At 42.2% G+C, this 23,162-nt stretch overlaps 1 protein-coding gene across 1 annotated transcript; it reads right to left on the minus strand.

The window, feature by feature from the left end:
- Positions 1-664: 664 nt before the first annotated feature.
- LOC121628250 (adhesion G protein-coupled receptor B1-like) lies at positions 665-22,289 on the minus strand. The gene is made up of 32 exons (XM_041967239.1): positions 21,802-22,289; positions 17,999-18,888; positions 16,916-17,065; positions 16,721-16,819; positions 16,451-16,612; positions 15,912-16,076; positions 14,622-14,786; positions 14,340-14,504; positions 14,142-14,243; positions 13,927-14,033; positions 13,632-13,826; positions 13,415-13,483; positions 12,276-12,384; positions 11,660-11,803; positions 11,499-11,568; positions 11,223-11,325; positions 10,769-10,812; positions 9,393-9,519; positions 6,264-6,367; positions 6,040-6,142; positions 5,763-5,913; positions 5,582-5,651; positions 5,408-5,474; positions 5,216-5,301; positions 4,890-5,061; positions 4,660-4,755; positions 4,507-4,543; positions 3,715-4,331; positions 3,570-3,605; positions 3,358-3,462; positions 3,073-3,123; positions 665-2,831 (listed from the first exon to the last, which is right to left on the minus strand). The coding sequence occupies exons 2-32, from the start codon at positions 18,699-18,701 to the stop codon at positions 2,634-2,636; spliced, it is 4,572 nt and encodes a 1,523-aa protein (XP_041823173.1). The 5' UTR covers positions 18,702-18,888; positions 21,802-22,289; the 3' UTR covers positions 665-2,633.
- Between the last annotated feature and the right edge of the window lie 873 nt (positions 22,290-23,162).

The raw sequence follows: 23,162 nt of genomic DNA on the forward strand, positions 1-23,162 counted from the left end.
GCATGGTGAAAATCTACATTTACTTACTCACTGCGGCAAAATTATGGTGCACTGGTTCAATTAAAAAAAACAAAAAAAAAAAAAAAACAAGAGCTGAATATGAAGAAGCAATACTGAAGACAAAATACTCAGAACTTAATTTGAGCTGTTAAGCATTTTCTATATTTAAATATGATCTTGGCCCCTGTCAGATTTGTTTTCTGATTAATCTCCTTCACAAATAGCCTGTTTCTTTGTGATGATTTGCCTCTCCGAGAAGTATGGAAATAGAACAGAGGAGAATTGCCCTTTTTCATCTTAAAAGATTGCTGTTTAATGTACCTGCTAATCATGTCTATATTTAGAGGAGGGAAAAGTTTGCCAGAGGCTTTAACATGACAAGAGTTTGAAATCTTCACACCTACTGCAGCATTTTCTCTTAGATATTTGACTTGTGAACGTTTATTTTTAGGTGCCGATTCTTGTTTCAATGTTTTAGAAATACCTGTCAAAATGCAAATTTTTGAAGTAGAGGTTGTTTAGCTGCTCTGAATCGGATTAAAGCCCACAATCAAATACCGCATCCTTTCATATTATGGTAGCGTTGCTGGTTCAACACCCAACTCATGTCAAAATATCCAAAGTCACTTTGGAATAAAATGCTAAATTAATGAACTCTAGACAATTGATTTTGTAATATAGACGTTTTTTTTTTATTAGAAATAAGTCACATTCATTTTGTGCTGTGAAAACTGTACATTTACTGGAGGTAAAACAGAACATAAGAAACAACATTGTGACAAGAAAATACAAATGGGTATTCAATACAAATAACTCGAGGTATGACTCGGGCTTTTGGGCAGGACAAGGAAATCTGAAGGGACAGGGGAATTGGCTGGTAGTACATACTGTTGAGTTACAGTAACACGCTGTTAAAGAAGACATGAGGTTCTATTACCCATCGCTACAGAGCTGAGAGTAATAACAAATATCCTGAAGCACAGTAAGGAGATAATCATAGGCTATCATTCACTCTATATAATGTTTGCTTTATAGAAGAACAATTATCTACCTGTCACAGGGAGCTCCAAATATGGAGTCTTCTGCTAACAAATCTCTAATGAATAAATTCCTTGAATTACTAATACAGATTTGTTATACAATATTCTCATAAAGCATCTATGTGCTCTTTAAATATGAGGAAGATGGTACAAAAGTTTTGAAATATCTGTAAGAAAAATCTCTGCCTAAATTATAATATCAGTCTTGCTTGAGCATCAAGCGCCCATCATATTGCACTATTTCACACTGATGGCTGAAAACACAAATGTGTTGAAGTCTTGAGGACCTGACGCTGCAAATGGAAGTCAAATCAGCGTCAGGAGGCTCTGCTCAGTCCAAGAGTCCTGCAAGGCTGAGAAACAAAAGGGCGATGATGAAAGGCTGCACTGACCCCATAGAATCCACATGTGTGACATGGAAGAGCCTGCATCTTGTGCCAGGTGAGAGGAGTAGGCGAAAGACCGTCTCCTCACATTTCCATCCAGCGTTTCCAGATTGCACTGCTCTTCCTTTGTGAGAGTCTGTGTTCATCCTGGTGCTGGTCATTTGTATTGTAACCAGGAAATGTTGACTGATCAACCATTACCTCCATCACCACTCAGTATGTTTGTCCCGATGCAGTTCATATGGGCTCACAACACATTATGGATGCATTGAATCCTTTTGTTTTAGAGCATAATGTTGCAGGTCATGGTACAAAAATAATATATCTTGAGCTCGACAATCATTAAGGAAAATAATGAAAAAAAAATATAGTCTTTACAATTAATAATGACAAGAACAATGCTAATCATAACACTCGCAATAATCACTGAATTAATCATAATAAACATGGTGATAAGAACAGTGAAAAACACTTTCGGGATGATTAGGCTCCAGTAGAAGAGCTAAATTCTCAGCAGAGTTTCATTTCTAGCTCTGGAGTGGCGGCTCCAGGTGTGAAGCAGAAATAACAAACACAGACTGGCTAAAGAAAATAAAAATAAAAATAAAAACTCACTGCACAAAGCCAAAATGTGTGTGCCCATCTACCAAAGTGCACAGTATTGGAGCATGAAACTGGCCCCTTACACTCGCCTTGTCTTGTTGGAAGGTTACTCGGCTGCAAGCTCTGCCAAGACTTCCAGCTGTGCCCCCCGAGAAACAGGGAGGCCACGCTGTTTCAATGTTAGTTAATTTTTCTCCAAAGTTAAGTTGAAGGAAAAAAGAAGCACAGACATGTCGACCACATCTTCTGAAACCCAGGCTGCAAGGTTCAGGAAACTCCCAGTGAGGCATTAATGGAACCACAGACAGTCCTGGTCCATGGACTCCTCTGATCGCTCCACTAACCCTTCTGACCTTTAGAGCACTCTGATAAGAGTCCACACAGAGAAGCTACATTAAACATCCCATCACTATCACCTCCACTCTTTCTCCCCTCTTCCTTCTCTGCTCTTGATGAGGGTTTGAAGACATTGATTCTGGGACCTACATTCTCACTTTCTCCCTTTTTTGGCTTCCTCTACTCTATCCATAAAGGATTCCTTTCCCAAACCAAAAAAGGTAACTGAGGTGAAATCAGGTGGCTTCGCTTGCCCCCATCCTCCCCCTCAGACCTCTGTTTGCAGGTCAATAATGTCCTGTCCCACCAGAGGGATGGTGGTGCTCGTCTTCTCCCACTCCACAGAGTGCAACTCCAGAGGTGAGGCAGCTAGGGGCTCCAGGTCTTTACGCACCCATGCAGGGGGTGACTGTGGTATTCCCCGGACTCCCTCCCATGGCCTCTCCATAGGAGCCTGCTGTTTGTCCTGTTGAACAACAAAGAGAAGACAGTTTAGCATTGGTGTCTCTCATCAGCCCTGAGCTATTCCTAATTTAGTCAAAATGAAATGAGCTTCATCAAAGGTGGTGGTCAAATAATGAGAGTCATTCTGCCATTTGGGAAAATTACTCCTCCTTGAGGCAAGTGTACTGATAATCTAATTTGAAGGTGCGTCTTATCTATGGGCTATAACTTTTGAGATTGTGAGGTTGTATATAAACACTCACGCTGTGGTTCGTTTTGTCACTTCCTCCTGATGACACACTCCATCTCACAGACTGTAAGAAGGAAGAAAATACATCCTTATTCAAATGACCTCAAGGTGCTGACAACCATAGTTCAATGCATTATGTAATACATTGGTTTTTAAGGCCATTTCACATCAGAGAGAATTTTTAATGGTGTCATTCTCTCTGATATTCTTTATTATTATTTTTTTTAACTTTGTTCTGCTTCTCAATCAATGAGTGTCAATGGAAATGGATGATGAGAGTAATGTTACAATGATTTACCTTGCTATCAGAAGCAGGGGACTCTCTGTCCTTCTCAGCATGATGTAACTTCCTGTTAAGGTCCTGAAACATGTTCTGGTGGCGTTTCTTGGTGTGCATTATTTTCTGGAGAAGTGAGAAAAAGATTTTCAAATCAGTGCTTGCTGAGATACATGTAGTAAACATCAACATATGGGTTATAATTTCAGAAACGGTAAATGAATAATATTCACCTCAAAGTCCAACTCTGCATAACGAGACTTCTGTCGCTGCAAAAAAAAAAAAAAAGGGGGAGAAACAAAGAAACAGTTTAGTTTTAGATACATGAAGATAACTTTGTAAAAGAATGCATGAAACAACCATTTCATGTCCCCTTACCTCCAAGGAGCTCATGGAGAGGGTTGAGATGGTCTCACTCTTGGACATCATGGAGTTCATAGACTCAAAGGTGTTTTCCAAGCTGCTATGGGTGATGTGAGACTCGCTGGACATGTTGTGGATATTCTGGATGGGCGAGTCTCTCTCTGAATATGACATGCTGACTTGATCAGGAGGGATTGACTTCATCCCGAACGCTGCCTGGGGCTCAGCGAAGGGCCCACCAAGGTGCATGAGTCTGGCCTGTGGCAGCTGCTCCACAGCAATGTTATATTTTGTTGGGTCATCTTTAGGCTTTGACCTCAGAGTGGAGGTAGTGTTGGGCATTAGAACGTAGCCGCTGCCATCAGAAACGCTGCCCTCAGCCTGAACCTGAGCGAGGTCCGCATCCAGTTGCTTGAAAAGCTCTCCCTCACAGACGTACACGGGTTTCCCACAAGATGGGTCGACTCCTCCTGCCAGGCGGCTTTTCTCTCTTTTCAGGGTGAGGGTGTGGCTGGAGTACTCGGGAACTGCCTGCATGTGACTGCTCTTCGATGGCAGGGTGTGGAAGTTGGAGCCCATGGGAAGAGGCAGCTGAGGAGGAGGCATCTTCTCTTCAGAGGAGCTCTTCATTCCTTTGAGGGAAAAAAATCATAGGAGAGGGTTTAAAATGATTAAATATTTGGCTCAATAAATACATCCTCTTTTTATGTAAGATCAGATGTTTTAAATGCAAGTGCCACAAAAGTTGAAATGCAAATGGAAAAATGGTTAAGGGAAAAGGGAGAAGTTGCTGTAAAAGGGGTTTACCTTGTCTGCTTGAATCTCCATCCTTTTCATTATCAGACTGCCAATAAAAGAGCAAAAACATTCTATCAGTGCTTAATGCATGCATATATTCATTTAGGGATAAATGTAAGAAGCACTCAAGACATTAAAAAGGCAATAAGCCAAGAAACTCACCATATGCTGAGGGTGGCCGTTGTGAAGGGAACTGCCAGAGTCCCCATTTCCATCGTCCTTGCGGTCAACTACTCTGCACTTTACAGCCTCTTGAACCTAATGGATGAACAGAGAATTCAAAATATTGTCAACCATGTTCTTTCCCAAGTAACCTGATGGAAAACGGCTAAATCAGCTTTGCTTTTATTTCTAATTCCTTTCCTTTCATATTTTCAAATTGCCTTTCTCACCTCTCTGCGTAGAATGCAGTGCACCATGACAATGATGAAACCTTCCAGAGAATCGAAAACGGCAAACAGGATCTGAAAGAGAGCTGAGCGGCGGTCTGTGATGGCCAGGACTGCAGACATCCAGGTGAGGGCCAAGAGAGGCAGAACCACACAGGAGCTCCATAGTGATGCTCTGCAGGGTGAAAAAAACAGCAGATTAAGTCTCAACTCCTCTTGTTTGATTGTGAGGCTTGATATCAAAGTGCATCATAAATAACCCTGTAACAGCACTGATAAGGGTGATCAGTACACTACTCCAGTGTGTGGTGAAGATCAATAAGACCTACCCAGCTCTCTCCTTTAGTTTCACATCGGTGATGCCGTCCTTGGATACAAGCTTGTTGAAGACCAGAATACCAATGACCATATTCACCTGTTTAAAAAAGAAAACATTGGATGAGAGAATGTAAAGATGGGTAATGCATTTAAAAAGAGAAAATCTACTCTAAAGGGCTGGACATCAAAGTCAGAATACGAACCAAGACAACAGCTGCAGCTGGACCAACAAAGGAGTAAAGGAGTCCACCCTCAAGAGACAGCCAGCAGCTAAGAGAGAGGAGGAGGGATAATATTAATACTAAAGCAAATGGATATAAAAAAAAAATGCAGAGAAAAAATAAAATGCAAAAATAGAAAGCTGAGACCGGACTTACTAGTTGACAGTGCCATATCCCTTAGCTTTTGTGAAACCAACAGAGACAGCAACAACCAGAGCAGGAAGGCCTGCAAGACAAGATATATGCATTGAAATTAGAGCCTACAGGATACAGAAACTATGTAGAAAACTTATGCAGCAAAGCAGAAAAAAAGCCACATTTATACACGGCCTCTTACCCCAGCCTAAGCATAAGAAGCGCTTGCGGATGATGCGGTTGCGTAGACGACCAGTGACAGCCATGTAGGACTGCCAAGCTTCTGTCAGCACCCAGCAGAAAGAGGAGAGGAAAAAGAAGTGGAGCAAGGCAGCTACAAGAGTGCACACCACCTGCAGGATCAAAGATAGAGGAGACAGCGCTCTGATGAGAAGTCAGTGTAAGCAGCACTGCTCAGTATCCAAGCGTTTGAGAGAAGTTTATAATAGAGCTTTGGGTTATATAGAAGAGTGATTTACCTTGTTGCGAGCCTGAGTTTGTCCAACAAGAATGAGGGCATTGGAGCAAATAATGGAGAGGCAGAAGTTGATGAGGATAACAGAGCGCTCTGAGCGAATGTACCTGAAGATTAGAAAAAGGACAGGACATTAGGGGTTAGCAAGGACAGGGAGGATATACGAAATATCACATCATATAAAATTAAAGGCTAACATAGCTGAACTTTGCTTGTAGGGTAACTTACTTCCACACGGAGACATAGATGATGATGAGGAGCAGCAGGGTGAGAGAAGAGACCCCACAGCCAACGATGAGAGTCACGGATGGGAGCAGTGCTTTGTCCATGATCTGCAGAGGAAAGACAAGACCAAACATACATTTTAGAGATGATTACGCACACACAAAGACAATCATGCAGAGGGCAAACCAGAAATGGGAGCCACACATACACACAAGCACACACAACAAAGAATAGGCCTCTGGGTGTGCTCTATCTGGAAGAGCAGACGGCTCCCTGTAGGGAAACAGCTGAATGGCACAATCAGGCCACGGCTGAGGCAAGGTGACCTCAAGGTGAGCATGTCAAAAAGATGGAACGGCCACCTAACAAACAGTCAGTGCTTTTCTCCATTGAGCTTTTGAGTCAGCAAATGAGGTGAGAAGGATATGCTGTTGTAATCAGCCATTTGTTTTAGCTGCTATTGTAAACCTCTAATTACTGCCAGCCACGTTGCACTCTTCTTTTGATTTTCTCCTCGTTTGAGATTTTCTCACTATTTTGGTGCATTTGTGCCAACCAACAGCTCCTTGTAGATCCCTGGAGGGGGGAAACAGGTGGACCATTATCACCTGTGCATTAATCTGCTGCCACCTGCCCTTCTGATCTTTGACAGCAGCTTAGCGGCTGCTGCTGCCAGCGGCAGTGACTGTCCCATGTTTCAAACAGCCCTGGCACCAAACTTCTGGTGGATTAAACAGAGGAGGGGTTGTTTTATTGCCTGTCTTCCATGCAGCTCATTCACCCAGAGGGCTAGTAGGTCACTGCTGCACACACAAATCTCAGCTCACTGACAGTTCACAAAAGCCTTGCTGCTTGGCTAACACACCTACAGATAACAGTTGGTTTTCACTGCTTCTATAATCCTTGTCTGTTTCACACCTGCTCTCATGGCTCTAATGAGGCTTCGAGTTAATCTAACACCCCTGATCAAGTTGTCGTTGCCCCATTTGCTGAGCCGGACAACAGTCTTTTATGCTCCCTGACTGAGAAGTACTATGATTATAAAAACAACAATATTTTGTAAGGGAAACCAGCCAAGAATCTCCAAAAGGTAAGTAAGAAAATGCTCTTGATATAATAAATCTGTAGGTAACAAATTAGCACCGGTAGAGGGTGTTACATTTTTGTATGGTGGGAGTATGATAGCGTCACCAAATTCAAACCATGCAGTATTTAGCCTTGAAGGCTTCTTCACTCCCTCATAATGTGTGCTCCATATATGTGCTTCTTAATTAAACCACAGATGGTGAAGTCCAGCCCATGGCAGCCAAAAATCTAATTTAGTATGGCAAATTTGTTTCAAAATCTACATCAGAAGAGTCCCCAAACAGATGGTAGATAACAGAGTGGTTAGTTGTCCTATTGCCTTGGCTTTTACTGAATCTGGGGTATAACACAGTTGATACAGTATGTCCTGTTCCCTCTCCTCTCAGTCTATGAATCTGGGTCGAATCTTGCTCCGTTGGCCAGTAAGCAAGATTCAGACAGCCAGTTTGACCTAAATATAAAACATGTCTTCTGTCTGTCCTTGACCACATTACATATGCTCGTTTTAAACAAATTTAGTAGGAAAAAAAAGTGCAGAGAAATTCCTATTTTCACCTGTAGTCAAGGGCATCTGCTGTTATTAGTGTGTGGACCATTATGCTTCCAGCATATGAGACCGCATCAAATCAGAGCTGACACACTGCAGCATCTAGCTGTTTTACACATCTCCTCCCTCTCCATTTCTACCTCTCGATTCTCACTGGTTTTTATTATGCCGTTCCCTGGAAGACATTACTGAAAATGTCCACAGCACAGATCAAAGGATGGATGTAGAGGCTGGCAAGATGGAGGGGGGGGGGGGGGGGGGGGGGGCATCAAATCAACCATTAGTGCATGACCAGACGTCTGTCTCTCATTGGTCTGCCTCACTGACATTTTGAGTCTTGCTGCTGTGGCTGAAGGAGCAGGAGAAGAAGAAAGAGGAGGAGGAGGAGCAGGGGTGTATGTAATCGAGAATTCAGAGATATTAGCAGACTGAATGACTGGCTCCACTGCCTTTTCACTGTTGCGGGATGTTGGGGGGTGGGACAAATATGGAAGGCGCTGTTCGCACTGGCAACAGCAAGAACAAATCAACTGAGATGTAAATAACAGGTTTGAGGGGAAAAAGAAAAGCCTGAGTGGGTTTAACAGCAGAAAAAAACTGCAGTCCTAATTCCTGTTTTTTTTTTTTTCCCCTACCTGCACAACGAATAGAGATTAACAAAAAGTACCCAGTTATACAAATCACTTCCTCAAACTATTAGCATCTGTTGATCAGATTTCAACTGTGATGGACAGATCATTTCCTTTTTTCCTGCCCTGTGGGTAATGTTGATAGGTGGGTGGGTGGGGGTTGTGTTTTTTCCCCCTTTAGGATCTCAGTTTTCAAAAATTACACAGGCCGAGTTGGTGCTGCAGAAGCCGTTACCAAGGCAACTGGACGACCAGCAGCACAGAGACTGCACAGTCTATAGGGGTAAATTACACACTGTTTTTGGCGCATGAAATTGAGCGATGCATAATGGTATACTTTGGTAATCAATGCACGAGGCATGCAAGCACCTTTTCACTAACTCTGAATTTTAAAAAAGGTATTATCAGAAATTAAATCGAATTGGAACAAAAAGTCATTTTTGTGAGATCTAATTAATAATTTGGTGCCCACATCTTTTAATTTTATTTCTTCTGTTGCAAACATACATAAGATGTTTCTCAGTGCCGCAATAGCCTAAAGCAATTATGAATCATAATGCTGTAAAAAAAAGAAAAAAAGCTTTATCAGACTGTTAAGCGATAAAATCAACATGGCAATATGAAATTCGCAAGGCATTAATTTAAGAATCTTCATACAATGAATCAACATGTTGAATAAGAATACAGGCTGCGATTCTCCGTTTGGAGGCACCTGCACGGAGACAAAGAAGCGCTACAGCAAACCGCTCGAAAACAACAAGTCCTTCTCGTTCTCACTGCACCGCATTCACACGCGCACTGCAGGAAACATTTAACATGCATAGTTGAGGGGAAAAACAAGCCCATTCTGGGAATACATAGATGACTTACCGAGTCGAAGTTGATGCGCGCTAAAATGGCGAAGGTGGAGAGGCTGTCACACACGCATTTGGTTCTGTATGAATGAACGGGCACAGCTCTGCAGCTCCGAGCAGACCAAGATCCAAGCAGAGAGGAGCTGCACAGGGGAAGTGAGGGAAAGGCAGCTTTCGGTTAGGAGAGGGGAGATCTGACAAGTCTCTCATGAGTGTCTTAAGGGAATTTTTTCTGTTATGAATTTGAGATGAAAATGATTGAATATATAAAGAAGTAGAGAGAAAAAAAAGAAAGAAAAAAAAAACAGCTACAGGCTAGTAAGGTGTAGATTTTACTCTGAGTACTCAAATTCTAATGATAAGATTACATTTATTTAAGCAGAAAGCAGATTTGATTTTTTATATCATTTGCAACTTAGGATTCATTTGGATATGGACCTTTTTGTGTATGTGTGCCATGAATAACAATAATAAGTCATCATAAGCATAATCTGCTTTTTTTTGTTATGTGCACTTTTTTCCTCAGAAGATATGAGGGTATTAGTAAAACCTGTCCTGCTCAGGGACAAAGGATTGCATGTTCCCTACAGAAGGTTAAGAACATGAATGCATTATGAATTATGATTATTTCATCCTTTTGAGAAAGCCACTAAAACTGCACTTTTGTATTGAAGCAACAGATCCAGGAGGATCCCCCTCAGGCCCTGACTGACTTGTGAATACAGGGGGGGTGCATCTTTGCCAGCAAGTCCACCCTGGTTCAAGGTATGATAGGACAGCCGGAGGGCAATGATCATGTCAAAGCTGCACAGTGTAACATGTGCTTGTTGTGTGTGGAATTGTAAAGCAGGCTTTATAAAGCCTCAGTGGCTATGTTGCTGTCATATAAAGCTGCAGATAATTAGTATCTGTAATCACTGCTGTAATGGACTGCTTCTTGTGATTTGAGTGCTCTTAAACATATGTAACCCTGCAAGTAAACACTGACCAAAAACTCTGCTGTCAGCCAGACTCAGTGCCATTTCCCCAGTCCTTATCCTTTCATTAATCACATCCGCTATCTAAAAATGAATCTAATTTGGCTACAGGCACACCATCCTCCCTTGGAAAGTATGAGTAATTACATTTTCCCTCTCAATTCAGTTTTGCTTCTGCTTGTGGAAAGGTGTGGTAGGTGCATGCAGTTGCATTTTTATTTCTTATTGGCTCAAAATGCAAACAGTGTACTGTTTCCTTTATGGAGTGTTCATAATGAGGTTGTAGGTGCTGCCTGTGTATTTTGTTGCATATTAGAATGCATGACTTTCCAAATATTAAGTAAAAAATAAAAACGAATGTAAGTGATAATTAAATGCACATTTATATAGATAAACAACAGCATTCAACACTTACGATTCGCTCTCGTCCCATGAAAGGCATGTCTCATTTACTGTGCCCTGCAAAGAAGAGGCAGATGGAAAACGCAGTGTGAGGAATCTCTGTAGAAAAGGGAAATATGTAGGCTGAGACACATTACTATAAACGTGTGAGATGCAACAGCTTGCTGGCAAGCACCTGCCCACATTTTTCATCACCTTCCTTGTAATTCATGCATGAAACTAAAAACAGTTTCTTATCAGCTGCAGAGACTAATTATTGCTCATGATGCTCTCATCATCACCATCAAGTGACCATTTGGCTGTGCTGTGATCTTTGGTGAGTTTCAGCTGCCGCAGGTATACGTAAAAGTCAGTATCACAGCAAATGTCAGCAAAATGTCAGGCTCTGTGCACTGTGGTGCACAAACACCCAGAGGGGGGCTGATATTTTTCATAAGGCTTAGTTTGCTTAATCATTAGGGACTCACATTGTACAGGTGGGGGAACTCAATCTCAACGGGGGATGACAGGAGAGCTGGTGTGGGTTTGACGATGACGGTCACCACCTTGGAGTTGAGTAGTGTAGTGTTACTGCAGAGAAACAAAATGTTGCAAAAATGAAAGGAAAATTAGATCATGAACGTTAGAAAATACAAAAACACAGAAGCAATGCATTGTGGAAGAAGGGGCGCCATCTTGTGACTAAATGATATATTTCACAGAGGGCCAGTTTAATAAGTATAACAGCAGAGAAATTGTATTACCTCTGGAAGGACATAATAGAAGCAAGGTTTCTGTAGAGGACGATGCCTGTCACAAAAGCATCATTGCCATCTGAAATACAGAACACATGCTTAGATTCAAATTCATAAGATTGCATTTAATTAAAAAAAAAAAAAAAAACATCATATTTGATTGATCTTACCAGATTGTTTGATAGAGAGAGCATCACGGGACACAGAGATCTTCTCCTCAGAGGTTCTGACCCAGTCCAGCATGCCTCTCCAGCCCTTCACAGGAAAGGTGAAGTTGGAGCTTGTAGTTGTGGGGCGCTTGTGGATGCTCAACACTGACAGACACAAAGGTTGGCAGACAGGCGCTTATGTTAGTAAAAGCCACTTCCTTGTGAATTGTCTGAATGACCTGATGGAAACAGTGTCAGGTACATTCAGGTTTCATGGACTGTGTTTCTGAACCTTGTGAGAATGTCACTTTCACTGAGCCAAAGCAGTCACAGAAGACATGAGTGATTCAGTGTATGACGTTTACATTTCACACTCCATTATTCTTAAAGTATTTGACAGATTAAAAAGTTTGTGTCAAGCCGATTAGGCATATCTATTGTGCAAAATATATTGCACAACATCTTAGAGATGGTACAGCTGATGGACTTGACAGCCTGTCAGGATGATAACTGATTCATTTTGCTGCTGCTTATATTGCCTGAGATTAAGATTGATGGATTCTCTAGCTGTAGAAAGGACAAATCATTTTGACTTGACATGAACAGAGATGGGCTGGCAGAGGAAATTAGGACTCACCTAAATTCTCTGTGACTTCATAAATGTCCTGAAAGCCGCTCATTTGCATACCAATCATGTTCACAAAGTCTTCAACTGTGCGGAGGAACTCTTTGATGGTGCCACCCATCTGGATAAGAAAATAAGGGAAAAAGAGGCAAAAGAGTCAGAAATATGGACAGGGGCATCTGGTTGCACAACATGTTATTAACACAAATGGTTTAATTCTGCAAAGAAGCCATATGATTTATATATGATGTGGCTCAAATCTAGATAGTCAGTTCTTGCACCATTCCAGCCAGTATTTATTAATTCAGAGCACTCAGCAGTGGACTGAAAAAAATGAGAAAAAGAAGATTTCTTGCTGCTATGCAACCTCAGAACTTCCTTATGGCCATAAATGGGCAGGCCGTTGATTCATACTCAGGTTTTTATGCCCTCTCTCTTCTCCAGTGAAAAGGAGGGCTGCCTGACTTGCGTGTCTCTGACGCAGAACTGCAGCGATGTGGGCGCAAGGTGTGTGCTTGCATGCAATGTGCTGTGTCTCCTTACAACAGCAATCAGTATGTAGGATGGCATGGAGACACAGATTGCAGAGTGGGAGTAGTGATTTTCCCTGATTCAGTGATGCAGTGGCCTTGGTAGCTCATCCGTCTGTTTTCAGTTTGTGCACAAATAAGTGTTTACTCTCTACTGTGGGAGTCTACTGTTTTTCTAACTTTTTTGTGACTTATCTTAACTCTGGGAAACTTCATGAGTGTTAGCAGGAACACTGATAGGAAGGCACGACTGTTAGGAAATATGCCAACTGTTGATCAAACTAGAAAAGGTTCTGTTGAGTCTGTTGCAAGGATAATGGGTTTACTCAAATTAGTTAGGGATAGATAACAGACTAAATTCCACACATCCAATTTCATGTTTTTGTCTATCAGTTATCCAATTTGATTTCTTTCCAACTCAACATTTGGATAAGAAATAAAGCCTTTTTTGGAGTGTTAATAAGCACCAATGCAACACCCAAACACACTTCCTGAAAATTCTCTTCCAGTATTTTTTTCTTTCACACACCCATCCCATATAAAGAATCTTAGCATAATAGACTTATTTTCTTCCCCCTGCTCATATATAATCTCGCTCGCATACACCCTCTTATCACGTACCCGCTGTGCCTCCTCCCATTTGTCACGATGTTCCTCCTTCAGTAAGTTGCTGATAGCCTGGACGTAATTCTGCAGATTGTTAAATGGAAGCAGAGGTGTAAGAAGATGTTATTTCTGGTCAGTGAATATGAAAAAACAGTGTGTGATATTGTTTCTAAATATATGAATACTTGTTGCCAAGTATTTTCCAGATCTTATTTTCCAGATTCATGCTTACCTCCACATCAGCATTGCTCAGTCTCAGCCTGGTTCCCTTGTATAGTTCAGTAGTGTTCCTCAGGATCTCCATGACAGCCAAGAGGTCGCCACTGTATTTGGCCCCTTCATCAGAAGAGAATCTCAGGCGTGAAATCACCTCAGCAACACCATCCACACTCTGCCCCATCTGTGCTTTGGAGATGTAGTCCCTTGACTACAGACACAAAGTCAGAGGTTAATATGAATTCTGGACTGCACGTGAGAAGAAAACAGATGAGGAATTTAACATTTTAATTATGCTTTAAGGGGCTTACCAGCATTTGAATGTTCTCATAGTTCTTAGAGACACACTGGATGTGAGTTGGGTTCTCCCAGGAAGCGAGCCCTACAGCATCAAGGGTGCAGCGGCGCAGAATCAGACCTGTTAATGAGAAAAAGCAGAAACTTGTTTTTGCTACTGCTGGGACTTTTAGAGGATTGATGTTTATTTAAGCATCATCTAACAACACTGTACGGATTGTCATTGTACCTGAGGCATCGGCAGGGCAGGAAATGGCAGCCATGTCCCCAGCAGGAGTTTTCTTCCATACAACATCTCCAGTGCTCTCCTCAGGGCAGATCTCATGGGGCTCTAAAGGTTTAAAGAATCATGTGTGATGAGTAATTTATTTGCTTTTGGACTTGGTTTGTTTTGTAATTGGACTTCAATTGTTTGCGAGCTACTAACCAGGGCATCGCTTCTCATTGCAGCGCTTCTGCTCTCCAGTTTCACCAGGGCAAGGTTCTCCTCCAAAGGAAGGCCCTTCACAGACTCTCTGTCTCTGCTGGATGCCTCCACCACAAGTCTTGCTGCAGCTGCCCCAAGAGCTCCACGAATGCCAGCGCCCATCAACTGTGGAGAATATTGATCACCATGAATTCTGCACTGTGGTATACTTAATTTATTTCTATTTTATCTACATAGCTAATTGCAAATCTTGAATTTTATTTATTTATTTATTTATTTTACCTGGGCACTCCCTCGGAAAGCAGTTGGCTGATTCTTTCCAGCTTCCATGGCACTCTGAGCCTCCATAAGATGGCCCGTTGCACTCCCTTATTCTCTGCATGGTGCCGTTGGAGCAAGTGGCAGAGCATGGGCTCCAGGCAGACCACTCATTCCAAGATCCATCCACTAGAGGGAAGCAGATGAACATATACGCCAGAGAATTAGTCAGTGCAAGGACAAAACAGACCTTCAGGCCACAGACATCATGGCAAACCTAACATTTTACATGGCCCATTTAAACTGAGTTTCAATGAAACAGAAAATTAGAGCGCAGATATGAGCTCTTCAAGCACCCTTCTACCTCTAAGATCCACTGTCTTTAAAACAAATCACATTGAAGCCCTTTTGGGCATTATGCAGATTGGTTCACTTAATTTGACTTAACTGAATGGGGGATTTATTAGTGATTTAAATTTGGGAATACAAGGGGCCTAAAATCATATAATAAAAAAAATGGAAATAGAAAAAAACAAATCAACCACAGTTGCTTTTAAAAATCCTGCCTTTCCAGATGGTTAAAAAAAAGATTAGGGGTGTATTCTTAAAAAAGAATAAGACTGGTCAAAATAAAAAATACTATTATGCCAAATGGGCTGCTGAAGATGATTTAATTTCCTAAGCCTTTTGGTTTCAAATGAAAGACATAATCACCTCTCAATAATGGCTTTGGATATTCTCTGCTAAGTTACTTGTGGTGCACAGAGACATCTACCGATGAAAAAATGTAGCTGCAACAAAACCATATTGCTTTAAAGTAAAGTGTATGCGTCTTGCAACGACTACTGAATCTGGTGAGGATGAATTCGAACAAAAAACAAAGTGCAGCTTTGACTTAAAGTTAAATATGATCTGCACAGGAGTAGGTGGCAGAAAAAGAAAAAAGTAAAGTTCTAATGGACTGAGTGACCATGAACACAGCATGAGTCACTGGCTGCTGTTACAAAGCCACTGACTAATACCTACAGAGGGTTTTGCTCTGATGAGTCAGATTTAATATCAACCTGCCACTGCAGTTGCTGTTTGTGATGATGGTGATGCCATGAAATGTTTAATTATCTCTTGTATCTGAGTCAGTTAGATAAAGAGTTAAGTATCATTGTCTGAGTCAGTTATTATAGATTTTTAAAGTACATTAAAAGAACAAACTAGCCTACAGAGGCAATATTTGGATTTTTAGGGACCTTGATGATACATCCGGACTTTAAATTAGCAATTAAAAAAATACTCAAACTCTTGAAGTGCCTGACTCACCTGGACAGACAGCAATGTTGCAGAACTTGGTTTGTTTTGAAGGGCCACTGCAAGGCTCTCCTCCATTCTGGGGCTGCTTGCAAGCGCGGGTACGTGCACGGAAACCACGGCCACATGTGGATGAGCACAAGCTCCAGGGGGTCCACTCGTCCCAAGCACCATCCACTACACAGGCAACACAAAAGGGCTTTGAGATGGACATTGTGGCTTTTTTAAACAATGCCAAGCTGTTGCTTTGAACTCACTGGAGCTTCATGTCTATGAGGAGCATTTGCAAACTCTCTCCTAGGTGGGGTACATCCATACAACTTCAAGGTACCATTAGTCTAATAAATACATAATGACTGCCTTTCTCCTCCCTACTTCATTAACTCAGCTGCTACTTTTCCTTTGTGACTATTGCCGTATAAAGGAAAAATATTATGTGATAATGGTTTTGCCTCTATTGTGTACTACAAAAAGCCAAGTCTTCCTCTTACTCTTTTTGTTGCTTTTCTACCCCTTTCACTCACAGTGGAGAAGAAGAATCAGACACTCACCAGGGCAGACGGCTGTGTTATTGCATGGCCGGTTCTCACGCAGGGATCCAGTGCACTGGTTGGCGAAGGGGGAGGTGACACAGAGACGAGTACGGCTCTGCCAGCCCTCCCCACAGGTAACTGAACATGCACTCCAGGTGGACCACTCATCTGTTTTAGAATCTGTTGTGAACAATATGAATTGGTCATGACAACAAGCCTTCAACACTGTTACTTAGTGGCCCTGTACTTTGTGAATTTTAAATCTAAAACATGATCTTGTTTTCTCACCTGTTTGTGTTGCAACAACTCCTGTGTTGGAGTCAGCAGCATTGTCTCTCTTCAGACCAACAATAGCCCGCAGACCCTGGCTCCTATTGCGTTCCTTGCCTGAGAAAATTTGAAAATTGCAGACATTATTACTTTAAACCTGAGCCACCTGCAGGAGCGCTCATAATTTACCTGCTAAATTACAGTTTGGCTTACCAATACAGGGCTGAGGGTTGCAAGCACGGCCTTCTTCAACTGTTCCCTCACACACATCATCCTCAGGCTGGCAGGTTCGGCTGCGCACCTGGACTCCGCCACCACATTCCTGGCTGCATACAGACCAGCGGCCCCAACCAGCCCAGCCCTCTGCAGAAACAGATGAAAAGAAGACAGATATTGAGCTCAGTTGGAAAGAAACAATGCTGCTCAAAATGACAGCAATTTGAAACAAAATGACTGTCATTGTGCAAAAGCGTTCATAAAAGTATGATTACACAAACATTTTTTTTAACTTCATGTTTAAGAGCAGGAAGTGAGTAATATTTTCTTTATGTGCAGAGAATGAGCAAGGACGTTGCTTTGTGAGCAGAACTGAGCACTCAAACCAAAAGATGTTACATGCGAAATTATGATCGTTTGCTTTTAACCACTTGGTGCGAGCCGTAGCAGAGCAGCATGTGAGGCCAACTGACAAGTTGCTATGGCGACCACAAGTGGAGCGCTTCGATTTCTGCAGCCAACTGAGTGTGAGGTCTTTGTGTTCTTTTCTGCTCCCTCCCCAGTCTAAAACACAAACATGCTCTCTATCCCCTTGCTAAAAACCTTAATTCCTTGCCAAGCACCAAACCAACAAGCCTTCCTCAGATAAAATGAAGAGCTGGGCAATGTGTGAGGTTCAGGGGGTAATGCCACTTAGGCTTTAAGATGCACTGGCAAATATCTCTAACAACTTCAATTCATTTCTCATTACTTTGTGGTGGCATAGTGCACACCCTATCCCTGAGACCCTTGCTCTGCAGACATGGATCATTAGTCTTAGCAGGTCCTAAGACACACTCCTAAAACAATTGGTATTAGCAAGTCTGGAGAAGGAACTGTGAGGTCCTATGGAACAAGACCTCACAGCCAGTCAGCCCCACTTGTAGCCAAGTAACTGTGATTACAAACAACAATGAAAACAGCAGAACACAGTTTTGTTTTGCTACTTTGATGTAAGCTCCTGAGAATCTTTGCTGTTCTTTAAGTTTCAAATTTTTAAAGCTTTTCTTTAGGTGTGAGCAAATGATTGTCTAAACTTACTGATAATTTCAGCATCACGTCCATTGTCTTTGGGAACAGGAAGGCAATTCTCAACATAGACGCCACCCCTGTAGCAGCTTCCTGGCTTCCTCTTTGGGGCCTCCCAGCACTGGCAGGGGGTGTTCATGATGCCACAGGGATAATCATGGGTGCTAGTTGACAGGCACTTCTCCAGCCACTGGCACAGCATCTGGCAGGCAGGCATGCTTGGATTCCTCTTCCCCACGACCAGAAACTCAGCCTTGAACTCGCTAACATCATTCTCTCCTCCCACAATCTCCAGTCCGTTTCTTGGGGCCACCTTGCGCATCTGCAGGAACTGCTTGCTAGACTCTAAGTAGGTGACAGTGGTTGAAGCATCACACAGCCTGACAACCTCATCGAAGCTCTCCATGCCCAGGTAGGTGCGGGAGGTCTCAATAAAGGAGTCAAACTGGAAAGTTTTAATCTGGCGGGGCACACAGGAGTCAGTAGGCTTGGTGATTTTCATGTAGACAGTGTAGCGGCGGGGATCGGGATTCTGGAGGGTCCAGGAACATGGTGTGGAGGGAAGAGTGGTTGTTGAAGAGAACACACCAAAGAAGCGGCTCTGTTCCAGGGTGGCGCAGGTCGCAGAGGCTGGGCCAGAGGGAGTGCAGGATGTCAAACCGAAGAAGAGCAGAACAAGGGCCACACAGGGGCCGGGAAGTGCTGACCGTGCCATTGGGTCGGCTTAGGTAGAGGACGTTGTTGATGTTGAATAGTTTGACTAGGTTTTTTCTTTGACTTCTTTGTTGCAAGTTACTGCACTTGTTACAGATCTCTTGCTTATCTTCGCAACCCCTCTGAGGAATTGTATTCGTAGGCTTTAGAACATCAGACAGTCTGTCTTGTCTGTATAAGAGAGGGATCTGAAGAAAAACATTGAAAAAGTTTGTTAGCATGCTTCAACATCTAAGGGAAAAGAACACAATATTAGTATGCAGTGTAGGAGTTTTCTTCAAACACAATGCTTTTTCCCCCGTCACAATATAAATGAGATGCATATTAATTGGACCTATTGTTAAACTAATATTTATGCAAAGGGATTTGCCTCTGATTTGTATCACAGTGTTTCAGGGTATGTTCACTGATCTAAACTGCACAGTTCTCTGGGACATAATTGCCACAGCAGTGCAATTACAGTCCTTCACAGCAAGCTGGTATCTCCAAGCTTTTGCTTTTTCCTCCCACACACTGAACTGTGTGCGTCAGTCTGACGTCCATAGATGCTTCGCCACCGGCAACAACAGATGCTTAGTAGTTCCATTATTTGTGTAATGCAGTCTTTTTATTAACCAGTAAACAGGAAAAACGGTTCATCGGTGTCTATGGTGAGGGGTGATTACATACCCTGCAGTGGCATCTCGCAAATTGCATTGCAAATATGTTCTGTGTTACATACCAGGGCATGAAGTAAAATGATGTAAATGATTATCTTTTGCATACTATGGTGAATGCATACATGCACATGCATGTACATTTACTAAAACCTGTTCAAATTATGCAGATTTTGCTCTATTGCAGAGATGCTTAATGCATTCAAATTACTTTAATTTTTCTCTTAACTCTGTCTTTTCTCATGCAATTAATTTTTGCAAACATGCATATCTAGGGACGCTTGCTTTTGCACTTGTATAACATACATTGGTAACTGAAAGCAAAGTGAACAGTTGCTTTCTGAGTTTGTATTTGACTGAACCAACACAGGTAATGGGATATGCTCCTTGGAGCACAGAAGAGAAGGGTTAATGTTGTTGCTCAGCAACATCCTTCCCATGCAGTCAGGGTTAGTATTCTGCTCAGACTTTTTCTTTTTTGGTCAGTATTGTTCATAAAATGCACAATCTCCAGTGAAACATAAGTGATAAGTGATGAGGACTTGTATAGTATGCATATGACAGGAGGTGTTATTTCAACATCTTCGGTAAAAGCTTGTATTCAAATGTGACCGTGGGGTTAATCATAAAGACATGGCAGAGACACCGCGGCACAATTGATGCATATAGCAGCAGTCTCTATGTGAAGCACCTGCACTTTTCATGCAGAGAACTCATAATTACGTTCCTCACATCTCTCCCTCCCTCTGCCTCCTTCCAATCCACCCTCCTCTCTGTGAACAACTCATGCAAAGACCTCTACTTTGTATCAGTGAGTGTCTCTCCCCCACCCCCTGACAACCGGAAGCTCCATGAATGGGCACCTGATGAGGAACAGAGTGAAAAGAAAGGTCCAGCTGTGGTGGGAGAACTGTCTTCTGAGTTCCCCCGCCCTAACCTGTCTGTCTGTTTCTCCTGCTTATCCATTTGCTCCCATCAACAACATATTTTGCAGACCAAGCAGCATGAAAAGCAAGTTTGTTGTTATGGTGACAGGGTTTATTTTTTGTAGATCAGTGCGAAAAACACAAAAGGTCCATACTGGCCATCTGTGACATGCTTTCTATTTATGCAGGAGCATACAATTTTGTAATAGTTTGTCTCATCACAGATACAACAAGCTTTTCAGAGCTTAAGGTGCATAAGCAACTGAAACACTCCTGCATTGTAAAGCAATAAGAATTGTGCACACACTTGGAAGGGGATGTGCCACTTTCACAAGCTATATGCAGCTGGTTAAATAAGTTGTGCAAAAAGCAATATTTTCCAAAAAGCTATGTAAAGATATAAGAGAGAGCCTAAAGTACACACTGATTTCTGCATGAGTAATGCAAATATTAGATACACCAATTACTATTACTGCACTACAAATGCAGGCAGGTCAGGTTATGATTTTCCACTCTAACTTACATTGGCTTAATGTTGTTGAAGACAAGATTTTTCCCTTCTTGAAAGCTTATTGATGTATGCATATGTATTTATGAGTGATTGCAATAAACAAAGAATGACATAAGATTGTCAGTATTTCACTATCTCATTCTTATCCCTCAAAGTGATTCTCATTTTGCTGAAGCAATTTTTGTAGCACAGGTGATTACTCATCCACAAATTGTTCACATTTTTCTTTTGCTGCACCTGGTGCAAGGACTTACAGATGTACAAGAAACAAAACCTCCCAAAGCTTTGCTGGAAATCTGTACCATAGCAAAAACACACACACACAAAATTATACATGCATGATATGTGAAAAGTCTAAAACGTGTATAGGAATAAACAGGGATGAGTCTCATAAAATTACTAGAAATGAAATCCAGTTTCTTGGTTTTCTTAGTCTTTGCTTGTTGCTGTTCAAGTCTGGGAAAAACTTTGATTAAATCAAAGTCTTTCAAATCAAAGTCTTTCTTTACAAGATGCTGTCAAATCTTTTCAGTTGTTTAGGACATAAATTAAAACACATTTGCACACAACTTAATGGCTTTGTGTTACATGTCATTTTAACTATTTGCACAACCACACCCAAATCTGTCGTACAACAGAAAATACAACCAGAAAGTTCTATCAAGCGACTTGTTGCCTTGGTATAACTTTCTGTTGCTGCTCTCACACAGCGGCATGACAGTATTAACATTCTAGATGCAGGCAGCATAATGTAAAGAAAAGACTGTGGAAATATCAGATGTGCAAGAAAACGAACAACTTAAGTATAAACAGAAGTTGAAATACACACCAAAAGCAGAGTAAAAAACACGCTGCACAAGCAGGAGAGTTTCAGCACCACGGACAGCGACGCACAACTTTTAAACCGACCGACACAGCAAAAACTCATCCTCACTTCGTAACTTTTTCTTCAACCAAACAAGAAACATGTTTAGACAAAAAAAGTAAAGTAATGAAAACTAGTCTTACCTTGAAAATTCTTCTTTGCAGTCTTGCCAGTGGCTCTCTAACCGGTCGTCCAGGTGTCTTGAATCTGGACTCGGGTCAGCAGCTGCTGAGATGATCTCAAAGTCTGACTCGACTCAAAGTCTTCAGATCTGCGGTCTGGCCAAAACTTTCGCAGTGTTTGAAACCGCTGAAAGGATGCGCCAGGTCCAAACCCGACCCAGAGCGGGTCGATCCCAAGTTTCAGTGCAGTCCACTCTCACAAGCAAAGAAAAAATAAAGCGACTCTAACCAAACTCCAAAGAGTTTACTACCAACTTTGTTTAGCTGCTATATCCAGAGAAACTGGCGTATAGCGGAGTGACAAATTGGTTTGTATCGGAGCTCCAGCAGACAGTCCGTAGAACCAAAAGATGTGGTCTCGCTTGTCTTTTCGCTCTAAGCTCCAGGATAAATGTTGGTACTTCTACTCCCGGCTTCGGAGTCTTCTTGCTTGTGGTCTTTGCACTGCAAGTGGGTCCAGTCTCAGTGAAGCTTGTGGCCTCCTCTCGGAGGTATATATCCAACCCCGCCCCCCCGGCTTCAAGTTGGAGTCAGTGCGTGGATGGACTACCGAAGTGAATGAGACAGCAGTAAGACGGGGGGAGTGTGCGGGGGAGACGTGTTTGTGTGTGCGTGCGTGTGCGTGTGGAAGTGTGAGAGTGACTATGTCAGCGCACGGAGGAGGGAGGGAGCTGAAGAGAAGGGAGGGATCTGTGCAGAGAGACAGAGACAAACGATTATGAACTCCAAACTACGCAGATATCAACGCACAGCCAAAGGTACCGGAAAGAGGATCAGCGGAATATGTGTGCAAGCACAGGGACGCAATGAAGGGATGAATTGTCTCAGTTGAATAGTAATACGACGTATGACATTAACAGTGTAGGTTACAAACATTGCACAGGCAAATATGGTTTTTAGCAAAGTGTTGATATGCTAATTTTAAATGTTCATATTTAGATGATGTTCAAGGCTATCGTTATTCTGTCTTTTATTTAAACATGTGATGCTTTGGTGATAATAATAAAAACATTTTAAGGTTTGTTGATGTGCTCATTAAAGTGTACAGGGATGATAATTTCATTAGGGGCAATAAAAAGGCAATAAAAGTTAAATGATCACGCGGGGTGTGATCTCATCTGTGTAGTACGGATGGTGTATACCAACATTACCGACAGTACCACCTCGACCAATTAAAAGTAGAGGTTCAGACAGTGCGGTAATGCACGAGTAAACACAGGTGGGTACATCCTCTCTGTGCCTGCCTGGCTGCCTGCCTGGCTGGCTGCCTGCCTGTCTATCTGTCCCTCGCGCTTCCTCTCAGAAACTCACACTCACACAGA

This window comes from Melanotaenia boesemani, chromosome 17 (assembly GCF_017639745.1).
Source record: "Melanotaenia boesemani isolate fMelBoe1 chromosome 17, fMelBoe1.pri, whole genome shotgun sequence".
NCBI classification, from domain to species: domain Eukaryota; kingdom Metazoa; phylum Chordata; class Actinopteri; order Atheriniformes; family Melanotaeniidae; genus Melanotaenia; species Melanotaenia boesemani.

Excerpts from the sequence above, each read along its gene's own strand:
- LOC121628250 (XM_041967239.1), bottom strand. The coding sequence starts at position 18,701 with ATGGCACGGTCAGCACTTCCCGGCCCCTGTGTGGCCCTTGTTCTGCTC. Across the intron at positions 16,820-16,915 it reads CAACCCTCAGCCCTGTATTG|GCAAGGAACGCAATAGGAGC; the intron begins GTAAGCCAAACT and ends AAATTTTCTCAG. Across the intron at positions 10,813-11,222 it reads AGTTCCCCCACCTGTACAAT|GGCACAGTAAATGAGACATG; the intron begins GTGAGTCCCTAA and ends TCTTCTTTGCAG.